Genomic DNA, 16,958 nt, shown 5'->3' with positions numbered 1-16,958 from the left:
TGTGGCTCTGTTTGGTACAATTTCCCGAAAAGGTCTATTTGGTTCGTTCAGGGCAGCATGTTCCTTCTGAAAAGCTGAAACGATCAGGGTCTCTGAGGTGAAAATCATCATACAAAAAAGCAATTTAATTCAACAGCATTTGGAAGGGGGTCGGGAAGAGGACAAACATCTTAGTCTTAGCATGAAATAGCACCATGTACCGTGTCGACATTCGAGGAGCGAGACAGAGCCTGGTCTGATGATCGAATCATGTTTAATTCCTAAATGAGGCAATTTGCTGACTGATCTGAGGCTACAGGGACACAGCGTTCACTGTGAGTCAAACAGACCGTCGAGATCGCCATGCCTATCTGCGGGAGCTGAGCGAAACACCACGCGGGGGCATCTCCTGCTGCTGTAGTGAGGGCGAGGAAGGAGGCGAGCCCCAAGAACGAGCTTCAGACTGCAGTAATACAGTCCCCAGTTAAATTAATGTAATCTTGGGGGTGGGCATCTAAATTATTGAGGGTGCTGGGGTCCACAGGAAGAAGTGCGGAAGAAATATGGAGTCTGAAGGGTGCATTGGACACCGTAGATTTATGACGGGGGTGGGGGGGGAGAGACACGGTGTAACACTGCTCGACTGTCCTCTTATTTATTTTCATTCTTTTTATTTTTACACAGAAATGCTCCATCATCTGACGTGAAGGCTTACCCCACATTTAAACACGAGTACTGTGACATTACAGTGACATCAGTAAACATGAAAGAACACAACTTTCATTTCATCAAAATCTTTTTTCGGGGGTAAGATTTAGTATCTAAATAAGGTTGATGTTATTTTAACGTACAGGACTGGTACAGAATGCGAAAAACCGGTCAGTACAACACAGTGTTGTTGTGAAAAAACATCATTACTTATTGTAGGATATTCAGATACTAAAAGTTGTATTTCATTTACTGCGTATCTGCCTGTCTTTAAATATGCTTATGCTTTTTATAAAACAATTAAAAATAAAGTGAAACGCTCTGGAGACTAACAGAGTAAAAAGTACTGAATGAAGCAGCAGGATTAAATAACAGGGTTGCTTATTAAAACCCACAGCAGTTTGCATGGTGCTGGGAGGGGACACACTGAAAATCATTAAGTGTGTCAGGATGCCACAAATGCGTTTGGTAGAATCAGTCAAAAAAAATAACAACAAGCAGAAAAGAGGACGTAATCGCTACGCTTCCAGAAAGGCCCTTGTACTGTCGGCCTAATGATCGTCTGCTCCTAAATCACATTCATTTTTTTTTCAAGCAGAATTACTTTTAGTTGTTCTGGCTCTTTGTCACCCCCGTGAATCCCAAATCAGAAGTGGAGATTTCGTTGTTCATGGCGGGGAATTGGTTTGATTTTAGTTTAGGATCTGACCGTTCTCGAATCTCTAGAAAGCAGGGAGAGTCGACATCTCGCGTACGCTGAACGGTAAAAGAAATCAAATTGCCCGCTCAGTGCAATGAAATATACATCTGCTAACCAGCAGTGAGATTTCCTAAAGTGCCCCCCCCCCCAACCCCCCCCATGAGTGCGCCCAGCCTTTCAGGTTTAAACCAAACTCTGAATCAAAGGCCAGACAGCTTTTAAGCCCCTTTGATGACAATGCGATCCATTAAAGCCTGTTTAGTTTTTTAGTTTCAGTTTGCTGCTTTTTCTTCAAGGTGCTTCTCTCTGACTGCTGCTTGTTTAAATGCTGAAACAGGAAGGACAGCAGTCATGCTAATGCTAACACGCTACACTACAGCCATGATTCATTCAGACCGCCGTGCTGCTCGCGCTCGGCTTTGACTCATAGATTTAAGCAGCGCTTTGTTTCCTTTTTTATTTATTTGTTCCTTAAATTTTTCCATTATATCTTTTACGTAACACTTCACAAGTACCAAAGAAAAACATGCTTTTTTTTCTCTCTCTTATCCCATGTGAAATGCTGCAGTTTCCCCAAGTACCAGTAACAGAACTGAAAATATTTCCTTTTGGATTTTTTTATTATGATATCTTTCAAACCTCCGTCGGGATTTTTGCCATCTTGAAAAGATAGAAAAGGATCACGTTGATATCACGTTGTGCCAGGATTACGTCAATCACTGTCTCAGAAAAACCCCTTCCATTACTTCTTCCTATCTGGTAATTGTTCTCTTTATTTTTTTCACGACCCTTGGAATCACATCGTGAGCCTTACAAAACAAATTGTACGAGCAGATGTTGCCACAGTGCCGCGCACAGAGCAGCTGAGCGAGCGCCTCGCTACACATCCTGGCTGTATTTCTCTGCGTTTCGTGGTGCGTGACAAGCTCACGGCCATCGTTCAGGCAGGACCAGACTCTATGGGTGATTCGAGTGCATATCGGTTTGTTCAGGAAAGGCAGAATGACTGACCATCACCGCCCTCCGCCCCCCCCGCTCCAACTCTCCCGGCCGCCATGCAACATTAACCTCAGTAGCACACGCTACCCGCCGTAGGCTCAGCATGTAACCTGACACGGCTTAAAGCCACACCGATGGCCAAGCAAACAAGAGGTCACCACCCAGGGGTCTGCCAGCTATAGGGCCCCATGCCGGGGGCCGTATCACAGCAACGCATCTGCCTGCATAGCTCACTCGGATGGGGGGGGTTGATCGAGGAAACCCAAAGGGGAATACACCCGGGGGGTGCTGGATGACCACTGACAGGAAGGAGGGAGAGACACGTAGCCGAAACCCCCCCCTGCCAACCCCTCCCATACCAGGGTGTCAGAAAACCACATTTATTTATACCCTCGTTGTTGTTTATGTGTGAATCTGCATAGGCGAGAGAGCAGGAGTGTCAGAGAGAGAAGGGGGGGGGGGGGGGGAGAGAGATTGAGTGCCCGTGACAGAGAAAGGGCGGCGAAATCTACGTCAAATCAACGATGCAGAATAATCAAGGCTCTCTGATCTGTTCTGTTCCTCGTTTTTTGATTCCATATTGTGGGATTGCTTTCCATGCAGTGCACAAAAGGACAGTCTTAGCAAAGTTGATGAAATGCTTTTCATGCCTTGCGGAGGATCCTTCCGATGCAATGTGTATTCACCAATATGTACTATTTTAAATGGAGAGGATTGCCATTACATCCGTTCATTCATACATACGTCTTCTGCTCCTCTTATCCAGTGCAAGGCGTTCATTCATACATACGTCTTCTGCTCCTCTTATCCAGTGCAAGGCCGGTGAAAGAATCGCTTGAGGTATTATTATACAGAAGGATATATATATTAAGGCTAAAATACACAGAAAGCACGAAATTCTCTGAGGGCCCCACCTGACCTTGCCAAAGTAACGGTGTTCACAGCACACGGGGGCTCACGAAAGTGTGCAGGCATGGGACAGACGGCTGTCTCCAAGGACCCTCCCCCCCAACCCCCCCAGGCTAACAGGAACGCAGGACGGGAGGTGGGATAAGCAGAAGCGAAGCCTTTGTGAAGGGGAAGCAGTCTGGCGCTTCCTGTTATGGCAGGAAACACATACAAATATGCTTCCTGGCCTCTTCTCGTGGCAGGGAATGACGATATTGTTGACCTCTTTCTCTTTCTTCTTCTCTTTTCTTTTGTGCCAGAGGTACAGTGGGGGTCTTGGGAGCCGCCTGGTAAACATGCTTGTCTTCTGGAACCTTCTTTGTACCTGCTTTAGAGAAGCCTCTTAGATGCCATACAGGAGCTCAACTCAGCTCTGACTGAAAGTGAGATGAGTGTCTCTTCACATTCTGTGTCATATTGCTAATTCTATCAGTGGTGGAGGGCTGGGCCTGGATCATCCATGAGGAGAAAAGACATCAATATGACATGCACGGGTAGCGATTTTGGAGAAGAAAACAGCTCTTCACCATGAGTTAGTATACGCTCGGCCAAAACCACTGAGTAGTGAGGCGTGCACTTACTTACCTGCAGAGATGAAAATGTCATGAACATCTAACTGGCCAGCGGCTGTGATTTAGGTTTTCGCTGTGACATTCAAGTGCCCTAATCCCTTTCTTTACAAACCACAGTGTTACACGGAATGGTTTCTTACTTACCGACGCATGGGTTTAAATGTTTAGCACTTTCAAGAATGTGTGGAAACCAATTGTCACCATATTGGCTGTTGGCTTATCACTGCCATCAGCCTTGTAAAGCTTGTTGACGCTGTCAGACTTGTGAAGATATGAGATGGTACAGAATTGATGCATAATTTCAACCATGACATAAACTGTGGGAGAAAGTATTAGTTGGTATTGGACCTTTTTTTATGGTCGTTTCCCACCGATCGCTATAGACATTGCAGGGGCACAGTACTGAGAGCGAGTGCTTACCACAGAACTGAACGCCACAGCTCGAACAAGGCTGCAGGAGGAAATGTCAGAGGTACGAGGAACAGTCATTTGCCGTGACCTAGGTCATATTTACTGCCTGATATCATGAATGTGTGACTGATTTAATGTGTTAGAGTAACTTTACACCCAGGACACACATTCAGCTGCAGAGACAAAGATCCATTGCGTAAAATATTTTACTGCCATGATTTAAAATGTCATCATAAACCCACACTGGAACGATGAAAAAGAAGTGGATGGATGGATGTATTTTGTGATTTTTATAGTACATGTAGTCATGGCATATTCACATATTCACTTGTCCATCCACCCTTCCCTTAATCTGTCTTAATCTTGCTACTACAGGTAGGGGGTCATAGATAATAATTGTGAAATATTTGTTTCGCTGTAGACACTCTGAAGATAGATTAATTGATTGATTGATTGATGGATTGATTGATTGATTGTTTGGGACATTTTGTCCACAGTTTACGGAATATTGCTTTAAATGTCTTGTGAGCTTGACTGCCTTCAGCTTGCATAGCTATTGGGTTCCAGATAACAGTCTAGCTTTTCATGTTTTGGGTGGGCGTGTGTGTGTGTGTGTGTGTGTGTGTGTGTGTGCGTGTGGGGGGGGGGGGTTGTTTTATTATATATATATATATATATATATGTTACACTGTGGGATTAAACCTGTTATTTTGATAGTGTGAGGGCCACTATTTTATCCTCACAAGGGGAAATTCAATTATATAAAACTGAATTAAATTAAAAGGGGTTTTCCCCTAGAAATAAATGGACAGTCCCCACAAAGATATGAATACAGACTTGTGTGTGTGTGTGTGTGTGTGTGTGTGTGCGTGTGTGTGTGTGTGTGTGTGTGTGTGCGTGTGTGTGTGTGTGTGTGTGTGTGTGTGTGTGTGTGTGTGTGTGTGTGTGTGTGTGTGTGTGTGTGTGTGAGGTCCCACCCGTCGCGGCTGCTATTCGGCTGTAACTCCGGTCCCCATCACGTGCCTTTTTGGCACGAACCTCGTCGCAGCGTGCAGTCGGCCGGGCTAACCGGCGTAGCCTCCTGGAGGGTGCGATCGGCACCGCGCGTGTGACCATGACGTCTGTGCCGACAGGGGCGGGGGGTGGGGTAGGAGGAGGCAGCCCACCTCGGTGCCGCTCATCAGATGCCGTTGTCCGCCAATATGCATCCGATTCCTGTTACGGAGATGATTTATATCAGAACAGTAACGGCATCTTAGCACCCAGACAGATGGCCTTTGGAAAGCGGGTTAGTTAGCTGGTATGAATTATTATTAAGCTGGTTAAGGGGATGTGGTGGGGTTATACACCAGGCCTGGCAGGAACTGAGTTGTCACCCACTAAGACGTCACCCACGGAATTCCTGACCCAATCCCCCGGCCCCTCCACCACAGTGAGCTAGGGGGGTGCAGCAGTCCTTGTGCATTTTGAAAAATTAATCGCAGAAATGGACTCAAACAGTCGAGTCAGCCGTGTGCTCACGCTCCAGCCGCTCTCTCTCCGCTCGGAGGGAACACCCGGCTCCTTTTTCTACCTCGCCGGGTAGCGGCACCTCCTGGGACCGGACAAAATAAAAGTCCTTCCCGTGCTGGCAGCGGCCTCTCGAAAGGGCAAACCTGCATCTCAACACCTTGTTTCCTCCAGGAAACGGCTTCATTCAGGACACCAAATGCAACCTCCATGGCGGATTTTATTTTTATTTATTTTTATAATTATTCATTTGAAGAGAAGTTAAAAGAAGCTTTGTAGGATCATTAGTTTAAAAAAATATGCACTATTAGCCTAATTACACAAGATCTTTGTTAAAATAATAATTATGATAATAAAAATGTAAAAAAACAAACGGGGCCAGAACTGACCTCTCTTTCCTTTCGGATTTGTCCAGCTCCAAGCATGATTCATTCTCACTTGCATCAGAGGCCAGGTACCACGCAGGGCAGACATGCAGAAAGGGGAAGATGTGACTTTCTGTGACATTACTCATTCTGACGCCGCTGTCAGTCACAAAATGCCCCATGTCCAGGCTAAATATATCCCCCTTGTTTATTTTTCCATCATATTTGGTTTAAAACACTTTCAGTTCCGTTATTAATTGCAATACATTGATTTCTAATCCTTTCGGTTTAGGATGAAATCGACCGGGCTAATTGCCTCGGCACTGTTTATCTCGCATTGTTTTCTGCGCCGGCGGTAATTTAGTATGCAGTGTAAACAGACTGGGCAACGCTACACATGAATAAATGAAAGGCATATGACTCTTAACAGCTCCCAGTTTTATTAGGATCATATTTAAATCGACGCTACTGAATTAAGCACATTGAGTTACACGTCGCAAATGGGTTCTGGCCGCGATCTTGTTTTTACACCGTTTGCTGTAGTTTGTCTACAAGTCAGACGACAAGATCGCATTACTGACACCGGGAAAATGACGATAACAAGAAGACAAAAAAACGTTGGCGATACAGGATGATGATAATTATAATAGGAGAAAATAAATCACGAAAATGATTATGCATTGTAAAAAGGCAGCAGGCTTAAGTTTCGTTTTGGACTAAAGCGTCAGCTGTTTGGTGTATTTTTAAAAGTGAGTTTTACGCATTTCGCGTTAATCCGAGGCCGGGATCCGGCTGGCGGGGGGGGCGAGGCCCGGTGTCCCTGATTCCCGGTGCCCGGCCGAGCCCCGAACCTTTGCCACGTCTTCTTGTGCCAGCAGAATGCCGGGCTGTAATCGGCCGAGGGAGGAGGGAGTCAATTTGCGGGCCATGAACTTCACCTTGGATTTGTCATTTTCTAAATTTAGTGCAACCCCTCGTAGGCAAGATCTCCGCTGGCGTTTAATAGGTGGCGTTTGGGATGGAGGAGTGCGGCGTATGGGGGGGGGGGGTATGTCGCTGCCACGCTTCCGTGGCTGCAAGTCTGTTTAAAGCCGTTTAAGTGCAAACTACTTCGTGTAAAACGTTTGTCATTTATTCAAGATTGTCCTGGAGGGATAACACCTGGCCAACGGGACGATCCTGTAGGGATATCAGCATAAACTGCAAGTAGACAAGGGGGCACGCGGGACCCCGCAAGCTATTCATGCCTACCAAAGAAACTGGTTTAGTTTAATGGTTTTTAAAATCGTAGTTAATTTTTATTAAAAAGCCAGCGAAAAGCTGGCCTGTTGTATGTGCCATTCACAGAATACGTTCATTGAATTCACCGAACCTCCTCGATGCGTTTAAGCTGCTGTGAATGAACCTATTTTTATTTTCTTTGTCCCGGTAGCTGGTCTCGGGCCCCAAAGGCCCCAGAAATAACTGTCTGGCCTATAAAATGAAGTGTTACTCAGCACTGGGTACCAGTAAAAACTCTATAGACTTTCTACTGGACTTTTTACATTAACTATTGGTGTTAACCTTTTACGATGCCATAAATATCATGCAATAATCACGAGCTAAGATTTCTTTTGGCTAATCGTTTATCTTTGTGCTCTGGATGTGTGTGTGAAGGAAACACGCTCTTGTCGTTCAGGGTTGGGAATCGCGGCGACACTGATGGATTCACCTATTTTTTCCAGGTGACGTTTACGAAGAGGAAGTTCGGCCTGATGAAGAAGGCCTACGAGCTGAGCGTGCTGTGCGACTGCGAGATCGCCCTCATCATCTTCAACAGCACTAACAAGCTCTTCCAGTACGCCAGCACCGACATGGACAAGGTGCTGCTCAAGTACACCGAGTACAACGAGCCGCACGAGAGCCGCACCAACTCTGACATCGTCGAGGTGAGCGCCCCCTGCTGTCTGCTCCGGTCCTGCACCTGACAGGCCACTGTTTGTCTCATCTATGGTGGAGGGTATTTTATTGGGCAGAACCACGGCCCCATTCTGCCCAGACTGGGGGACTGAATTGCACGCCTGACCCACTGTAGTGTCTTCATGCACGTCCTCCAAGTGCTCCGGCTTCCTCCCAAACTCAAGTATTAGTCAGATGACTTACTCTTACATCGCTATGGTCTCTAAATCGCCCTTAGTGATGGACTGGCTTAGTGGTCAGCCTGTCCCTGTCCCCCCCCCCCCCCGCCCTCGCGCAGGATCAGCGCTTAGTGGAGACAGATGGATACTTGGGCTCACTATTTATATAAGGGGTGTATTAGGTGAGTAGCATTTGACCAGTGAGTACGGGAAATATTTCACGGAAGGACATTCTGGAGGCTTGGAATCTCTAAAAACTGCAGTTGCAAACAAAGGTAGACTTTAATAGCTTTAAATGTTTTATAGGACGGTTTTGAGGGTCTCTGGTGTCATTTTGAAACTTCGAGGTGCTTTAGGTGCTGGCAGACACCGGCTGTTTCCCTTAAGTCGCGTTCGGGGAGACCTGGATGGGCTTAGGTGAACTTAAGAGGACGTCTTGGGTATTACTGAATGTCTTGGCGGTGAGGGTTACGCAACAAGCTCTCGAGTGAGCCAGGTGGCACCCAGAGCCGGGGTGGCCCACACGTGGCCCACCCCCCCCTCCCCACACCCCAGCCAGATCAGCAGGCCACACAAAAGGTCATGGGGCAGGTGTTCGCCGTGTGGATCACGGACTCTCCGTCTTGCCGGGGCAGCTCTCAGTCTGACGTGGCTGCCCACGGGGGGGGGTGGAGCTGCGGGTTGGGCCATGCCACCTGTGCTCCTTGACTTTCGTGTTAGAGAGGAGACGACAGGATCGTCGGAGGCCTGAGTATATGCGTGTTACTGTGTCTGTGTGTGTGTGCATGCGATGTGTCTCTCAAACCAAACCCCCATCCCTGCCAGTGCCCCCTGTACACTCCTCTTGCCTTCTCTGATAGCCCTTGCAGCAAGAGGAAGGAACAGTGACACACAGAGTCACACACCCTTGTCATACACTGCATGACACTCGACTTCCATCTAAGCCATTACGCCGCTGAAAAATGCAGCCCAGCCCCCTGAAATATTCAACATGTGAGCTTGTGATGCAGATTAGATGAAGAATGAGCTACAGTTTACTAGCATTTTGTCTTGTGCAATCCAAAAGTCACGGACATGGGGTCAGATCAGAGCCTAATTGTCGGCTGTATAAAGCAGACACAGAGGCAGACGAGGTGAGACCGAGGAGAATCTGCCCATCATGAGTGACGTTTGATAAGTGTGATACTTCTCACCTTTATAACATATCAAGCAGTACTTCAACGGATTGCGGAAATGAAAATATCCCTGGCGGCCATCACAGGGGTGCCGAACCGGGCGGCGCGGACAGGCCATGGAGAGATTTCACGGCGGGGGACAGCAGGGATGCCGGAAAACGCCTGACAGGGTGTCGTTCCCGGTTTCACACACCGAGAGTCAAGACGGACCGGGAGCCGCGGCTGGTGGTGGAGGGTGTAACGGAGCGAGCAGAGACGGGCCGATGTCTCAGCCAGCTCAGCGGGGGGGCCTGGGATGTGGCGAGGAGCTGGGGGGCGGGGGGGAGGTTAACTGTCAGGGTTCCACCGCCTGTCGTTCAGCTGCGGCCCCTTCTTGAAAGTTTTCCTCATGCCCCCGGAGAATCTCATCCCTGGAGCAGCCAGCAACGGGTGTTGCGGGGGGGGGGTTGGGAGGAGGGCGTGGTGCGTGGGCGGCTGAGCCCAGTAGCCTAGGCCGCATTAGCGAGGAAGCTATATGCAATTAGCACGTCTCTGGCTGACAGTTAGCGACGTCGGCTCAACGGCGAAACGGGGCTTGTGAGAGCTCCCCCCTGCGATGTTTATGTCTCAGAGAGCCCATCCCAGGGCAGCCCCCCCCCCCATCAAATCACACGCTCGCACAGACACACGGATCCACGCGGTGACGGGGGCTGCCTCGTGAGTCTGCTTGGAAAAAGAAACTGAGCCGTCGGAGATGATTAACAACCGCGAACGTGTCTCATCTGCGGGCCGGGGCGGCAAACAGCTTCCAGAGGTGAAAATAAACTTCAGACGCCTTTCACAGATCTCCAGCTTCAGTGGGAAAAAATAAACAGGCCGCTCCTTCCTAACTGCACTGTAACTCGCTGCCAGGCGGAACTTAAGCATCTTCAGGAACCAGTGATCGGCAGGATTTCAGTCGCTTTAGTTATTAATATGTAAACATACAAGTATATATATTATATAGTATGTATATGTAGTGCATACGCTCCGTATATATAGTATTTAGAAAATAACTGTAGTACAGTAAGCCAATATCAGATAACAGACACGTAGATCCTCAAATAAATAAATGCTATTTATGCAAGATATTTGAAGTCATATAAATGGTTAACAGCTGAAACTTATGCTGTTTTTCTCTGGGGAGAAATGTTTTCACATGGCAAAACATAGCGTGCAGGGAGAGGTGATCAATCAGATCTAAGTCTCTAACTAAGCGTTTTTTTTTTTTGTCGTTTTTCGTTTTGTGAGTTTGTCACTACAGCGTTAGGCACCTTCTGTGAGCTGCTATAACGTAATGAGTCAGCCTGAGCGAAACCTGGATGCTGTTGGTCTCCTGCACCGGTTCGCTTCGGAATATCCGCCATCTCACCACATCACATGCGGCGAGCATACAGGCCATCCCTGCTAGCTCTCTGCTAGGAACCAACGTCCGTAATTAGAACTGTCGTCTTTATATTAAGCTCTATATATTGTCACGGTGAATGTGCGCTATGTGTCTTTGTTAAAGCAGACCTGGCTTGCTTGTTATCTTTGGCTCGAGATTAAAAAAGGAAAGAAAAAAAAAAAAACAACTAATCTGGCAGGGCCTTTCTGAGCTGGGAAATATCCAGAGAACAGGAATCGCTTTAGGGAATATGAAGAAACCTTCAGCTGTGCATGAGATCCAATGTGGACCGATTTTAATTTGGTTCAGTGTTGTTTGTTTTAGAAAAAGATATATATTCATAAGGTGCAGCAGTAAGTATTCTTGGGCTGAGTCATGGTGTTGAGTCAAACCCTTTGAGGTTTCAAGTATCTTGCTTGTTTTTGATACACTCCATAATTTGCATGTGTGTGTTTGTGTGTGTGTGTATTCTGGATTCCTTTCAAAGCCCCCTTTATGCTTTTTTTGATACCAACATTACTATGAAGTGACAGGAGGAGAGAATAAATGAAGCAGTGAGGATGGACAGGGAGGTGGGGGCCACTCAGGAGCCATGTGGGGGGCGGGGGGGTGGAGAGGGGCAATCCTATTTCTCAGATTAGCGTAATCTGAATGTCCTCTCTTTAATCTCAAAACACCACCCCCTGGCCGCCCCCATGATCATGTACACAAGCTCAGGGAAAGGGCTGAGTGAATGCTGGGGGGGGGGGGGGGGGGGTACGGAAGGGTCTGTTAATTATTTCCGAAGGTCGTGCTGTTAATGACTACCTTCTCGGCTAATGAGATTCGGCAAACCTCCCTCACGGCTCTGGGTGCTCCTGGTACGTTTCTGCCTCGTGCTCCGGGGCACGGGGGGGGGGTTGGGGGTGTTGGATGATAATGCAAAGGGGGGGAAAAAAACGTCAGTGAGTGCTAGAGGGTGGGCAGACTGCGCCACATCGCACTCTGACCCCGGATGGTGCTTGATTTTCAAATCCATGACAACCAAGTGCATCCGTTGCACTGGGTTCGACTTCACTCCTGTTCCCCGCCAACATCGCACCGATCCTAATGACTTTCCGTCAATTTTAATCTCCGGCGAGGGTCTCGGAGTCAGATTCCTGGAATGGTCCTTCGCCCCCCGGCCTGTAAGCTCACGTCCTGCATCCTTACCGCATTATTTTTTTCCGTCTCACTCACTTGCGGGCTGCATTTCTAACAGCGTGTTTCTGCCTGGCCTCGCTAAACACGGATGTGACATGGTTACCGATCTTTAGGATCAACGTGCCAATCAGCTTTTCTGGATCACGTGCACTAACCTTCTGACATTAAAAGGCGATGGTGACAGGAGTGGCTTTATGTCTTCGTGTCGTTCACGTGGCTCGGCAGGAAGACCGGCACGCTGCCTTAGCTGCACACAGACCCCTTCATTTCTAATCAATGGCTTGTGATTTAAGTCAGAAATAATCCGACGCATGTTGACGCGAGTGAGAAAAACACAAATAAAACCAGTACTGCAAGGCGTGAAATAGGAAGTTTGTTTTTTAAATGTGGCCTCGTAGAATTTATTTTAGGGTTATTCTCTTCTGCTTTTTTGTGTGGTTGTTAAAAATAGCCTGTACAGTGGACCCTAATATATGACCCTTCTGTCTAAACAAAGCCGTGGTAAAGCAACTCAGAAGAACGAGGGGAAGAAAGAGAGAAGCAAAAGCAGGGGGAAGGCTGTCAAATACTGCATGGCCATGAAAAATCCCCCCGCCCCCTTCAAAAGACAGCTTGTCAAAAATTTCACCGACAGAGAGAGTCCCCTTTGTTATTGGGGGTGGGCTGTAGTGCTTGGCCGTGCTGTTTCACGTGGTAACGGCTAGCTGTATCTTGGCCAGTTTGCCTGAGGATGCAGTTATTTATAAAACCACGAACTTTTGTGATCTCAGCCCACCCCCCCCCCCCCCCCCCCCCCCCCGAAGCTACTTAGAAAAAAATATTTCACCGCCTTTTCAGATTGGAAACAGCTGGATTCCCCACACTGACATGTGAAAATATGGCTGCCCGAGACTGCAAGCCCTCTCCACAACCCTTGCCCCCCTCCCTTGGGCCTTCACCACGACCCCCCCCCCCCCGGTCCGGCCTGCCCCTTTGCGTTTTCTGTGTTCTTTCCCTTATAAATGCCTCAAAACCCGGTAGCTGTCTAAAAATAGACCGCAGTGTGGCTAAAAATAGGCCTGGCTTTGCCGGGCCTGCCAAGGAAAATGGGGAGGGATGGGCGTGCCGGGGGAGGGGGGCCAACGAGAAGCCCTGTTTTAGTCATCGGCCTCCCTTTGAGAGGGCCGGCAGTGATGGGGGGGGAGGGGGGGGGGCCCTCCCTCCCCCCTGCAACCACAGGCACTAGACGCTGTCATTACACTGTCACACGCCGAGTCCAGCCCAGCCCAGCCCAGCCCGCCGACGGTACAAACGCAGCTCAATAAGCGCTTTGTTTCCTGAGATGCTGCCGGTCCGGGAAGACGGCACAGTACTTTCTGTAAGGTCACCGGTGCCGCCGTGAGGGGAGTCCAGGTGACGGCACCCCCCCCCCGATTTATTTGTTTCCTTTATTGTGTCCACCCCCCAAACCCTCACGCGGTAAACTTCAACTTCAAGCTCAAAATTGGCCCCTCAAACTTTTTATCACATTTATCCCAAAGACACATACAGATTTGTAAATAAATACACACTGGTTTGAAAACCCTTGAAATTATTTAAAATAATATACAAAGCAGATTTAACTGCAGTCAAAAATAAAAAAAAAACTAATTGTATTTGTTTTGTTCTCTGAGCAATTTATGTAGCATTTTTTGTTACTCCTGGTATAAAAATGTTAAAACAAACAGTATTTTAGCAAGATATAAATTCAAAAGTTTGGAATGGAATATTACTACTTCCTGAGAGGGCGGCTCATTGGACGACCCATTTCACAACAGCTAGCTGAAAGAACACGGCCTTAAATCTGTTTACACGTCTTTAATGGCGGGAGCGGCCTCACGCAGCTTTGCGCCCGCTCACCCTGCACTGTATACTTGTTTTATACTTTCTAAATCATCTGGAAAATTGCAAGTAACGAGGGCCTATTTTTACACCGGCACGCACGGAGCATTCCGTCCCGGGCCTTCGGTAGGCGTGGGCGGGGCCTGGAAGGAGACGGGCGGTCTCTGGGGGTCGGGCTGCCGCCCATTGTTGGGCTGCCCCCTTCCTGCCGTGCTATTGCCGATAAGGCCTTTCTGAGACAAAGGCCGATAATTGATGACAGGGCCCCTGTCCCACCCCCCCCCCCCCCCCCCCCACCAGCGCTCACCCGTCTGGAAGAATCGGACCCCTTGTGCTCCCGTACTCCATCCGAAAAGCACAGCCCCCTCCACCCCATCACAGAACCCACAAGTGCTTCTTTTATCGTCGCATTCTGAGCAGCGATTGTGTTTGCATAGTGACTATATCATCTTGCACACTGATCCCCCAATAATACATGAAGATAAATGGGGAGTGGCAGATAGAGACATGAAACCCATCATGGATAACTCCAGGAAAATAACGAAATCCAGACTTTAACGCTAACCCTAAAAGCTCATGAGCGCATTTGAATTATATACACTATTCTTAAAAAGCACAACCAAAAACTGCTTAATTAGCTCAAAAATAAAACTCATTTGTCAAAACCCTGTACATTTTAAATATAGGCTGCTAAAGGTAGCTAAAGCACTAAATACCTCCCAAAGAATGCTATTGCTAACGTCCGCAACATGAATTTTTACACTTTTGACACGTATTTAACCTCTAACCGGAGAGCCCGCTGGTTACCTTAGGTCACATCTAACAATAAATCAATTATGGATTGATTTAAATGCCGCTGATGGACTTGCGGTGTTTCCATCAAAGGGTCATTTGAATGACATGCTACCCTGTATGGGCCCCTACAAACTAATTCGGTGCAAAGAAAAGCACATTTAAACACAATGCTGAAATCCAGCAGTGATCTATTGTAATGTATTTAAAGATGTTTGAGCCACTATAGTACAATGATATACTGATGCCAATACTGAGAAATCCATTAGTGCATGTATTTCACTGAACAAAAACGGAAGATTTGCGCCTTCAGTCCCGCAAAACCCTTTCAGCTCATTTAATTCCGTTCATTTCCTGCCTGATGTTGCTGCTCCGCCTCTGTCGCAGCCGTCGCAATTTTGTGTCATGCTGAATGACGGCCGCTGGCCGCGCCGCCAGCGCTCTGCGGCGCGGGGCGTTTAATCGCCTCCCATTAAGCCGCACGCGGTGAATACCTGCAGCTGCCGTTTTCATCCCAGCAGCGGCCGTCGCAGGTGCCGCCGCAGCCGCGGCCTGGCGCTAAGCCGCATTTTACTGGCACTGCAGAATAAAAAGGTTGGGCCTTCTGCTTCTTTATTATAGTGCACGGCAGCTTCAAAGTGGAAAGGCGGGGGCTGTGGGGGGTGCAAATTATCCAGCAGCACGCCATTTGCTGCAAAGCTGCAGCTGTTAGAGTGCGGCCAGCCTGTGTCACATGGCAGCCATGCGGGCGCAGGAGCCTGACTTGCCAAAGCGTACCTGTGACACGTGCCGACCCCCCTCCATTAAACAGTGGTCTTCCTGCTTATGATCCCATCTGCTCTTAATAAACTTCCAAGGCGCGCTTGATCCCTCTGATGTTTGCCACTGTGTTCAACAAGCAACAGTGTTGTGTATCTGTGTATGGGGGCAGGGGGGGGGGGGGGGCAGCTCTCTGTAGGATTTAGTGGCTGGCTTGGTTTTGGCCGCCTTTTTTCCCCGTATAATTCCTGTTACTCTGGAGAGGTGCATTCTGGGATACTGTGATGTTATGGTACACCCAGCCGTCTGTCGTCCATAACTGCTAATCTAGCATAGAGGATGGACCTGGAGCCCATCTCTGGAGCTGAGGGCAGAAGGCAGGGGACGCCCTGGATGGGATGCCAGTCCATCATGTACATTTACTTTAACAGACACTTTTGTCCATAGTGAAGGACAAGTGTAGCAAATAGCACGTGATAGATATACACTGGCAAGGAACCACCTATGCGTAAGTGCAGCTTGGCTGAGCTTCCAGTGAATGCGCAGGTACAATAGTAAGCAGTACTGGACCCAGTGCTATGCAACAACTTCTAGTAAAGCAGGAACCAATGCTATAGACAGAGGATATAAAATATTATAGACAATGTGTAAAATGTAACCTTGAGAGAAAAAGTTACAAATTAAGAGAGTGTCCTGGTCTTTATGTAAGTTTAGATGAGGCTCTTCACGACGTAGTAGATATGAGAATGGCAGCACTCTGCGATTCCTCAAAGATGCATTCTTAGACTTAATGCTCCTACATTTTTTAATGTAATGGCTCACAATTTACCAGCCGCAACCCCAAAAAAACGGTTCTGGCAGGAAGGCGGGCTGGATGGCTGGCTGGCATTTCACCGCCAATGTGCGGGCGGACCCCGGATAAGTACAGCTGCCGTTTGCGTCCGGCCCACTTTTTGGCCTCTGGAGGCGAGCCCAAGGAGCGCCGGGGAAAACGCCCGGCGCGGGAACGCTTGGACACGCTCCGGCATGGCCAAAGAGTGCCAGTCCCACCCTGCTCTGTGAGAGGACGCCACGTCTGGGCTTTGGGAGACCCGTCAGGACGCCCTTTGTCGCGCAGAAGGACAGACGGATGGTGTGGTGCGCGGCCCGCCCACCTAGGGAGGGGCTTAGCCTGCCCTGCCAGCTCTGTTTTTAAAATCCCCCAAAATAGCCCACAATGCCTTGGGTGCGTTTCAGAATACAACATTATTATTATTACTCAGTGTTGCTTAGCAGGCGGTGTTATACTAAGTAACCAGGACTTTTGGCATTTGACACTTACCGTGGCTTGATATTTCGCCGAATATGTTTATAGCATCTTTCTGAAGGCAGACTTCTTCCTAGAAAGTGAACCCGGATTGGTATGGCAGCAGAATGTTCTGGTTAACTTTAACTAGTCAAGCGATCTTGAGAAAGATACTTCAGCCTGACCGCTGCA

General features: G+C 48.2%; 1 protein-coding gene across 9 annotated transcripts in view; it reads left to right on the top strand.

Moving 5' to 3' along the window:
• Window positions 1–16,958, top strand: part of LOC125746120 (myocyte-specific enhancer factor 2C-like) — a 78,289-nt gene that overhangs the window by 42,788 nt on the left and 18,543 nt on the right. For all 9 annotated transcript variants that reach the window (XM_049019773.1, XM_049019776.1, XM_049019777.1 and 6 more), the window contains one exon: window positions 7,916–8,119. In XM_049019773.1, coding sequence (XP_048875730.1) covers window positions 7,916–8,119 — 204 coding nt within the window. The remainder of the gene's footprint in view (window positions 1–7,915; window positions 8,120–16,958) is intronic.

Source organism: Brienomyrus brachyistius, chromosome 7, assembly GCF_023856365.1.
Source record: "Brienomyrus brachyistius isolate T26 chromosome 7, BBRACH_0.4, whole genome shotgun sequence".
Lineage (NCBI taxonomy): Eukaryota > Metazoa > Chordata > Actinopteri > Osteoglossiformes > Mormyridae > Brienomyrus > Brienomyrus brachyistius.
This window is presented reverse-complemented; position numbering and strand designations above follow the sequence as displayed.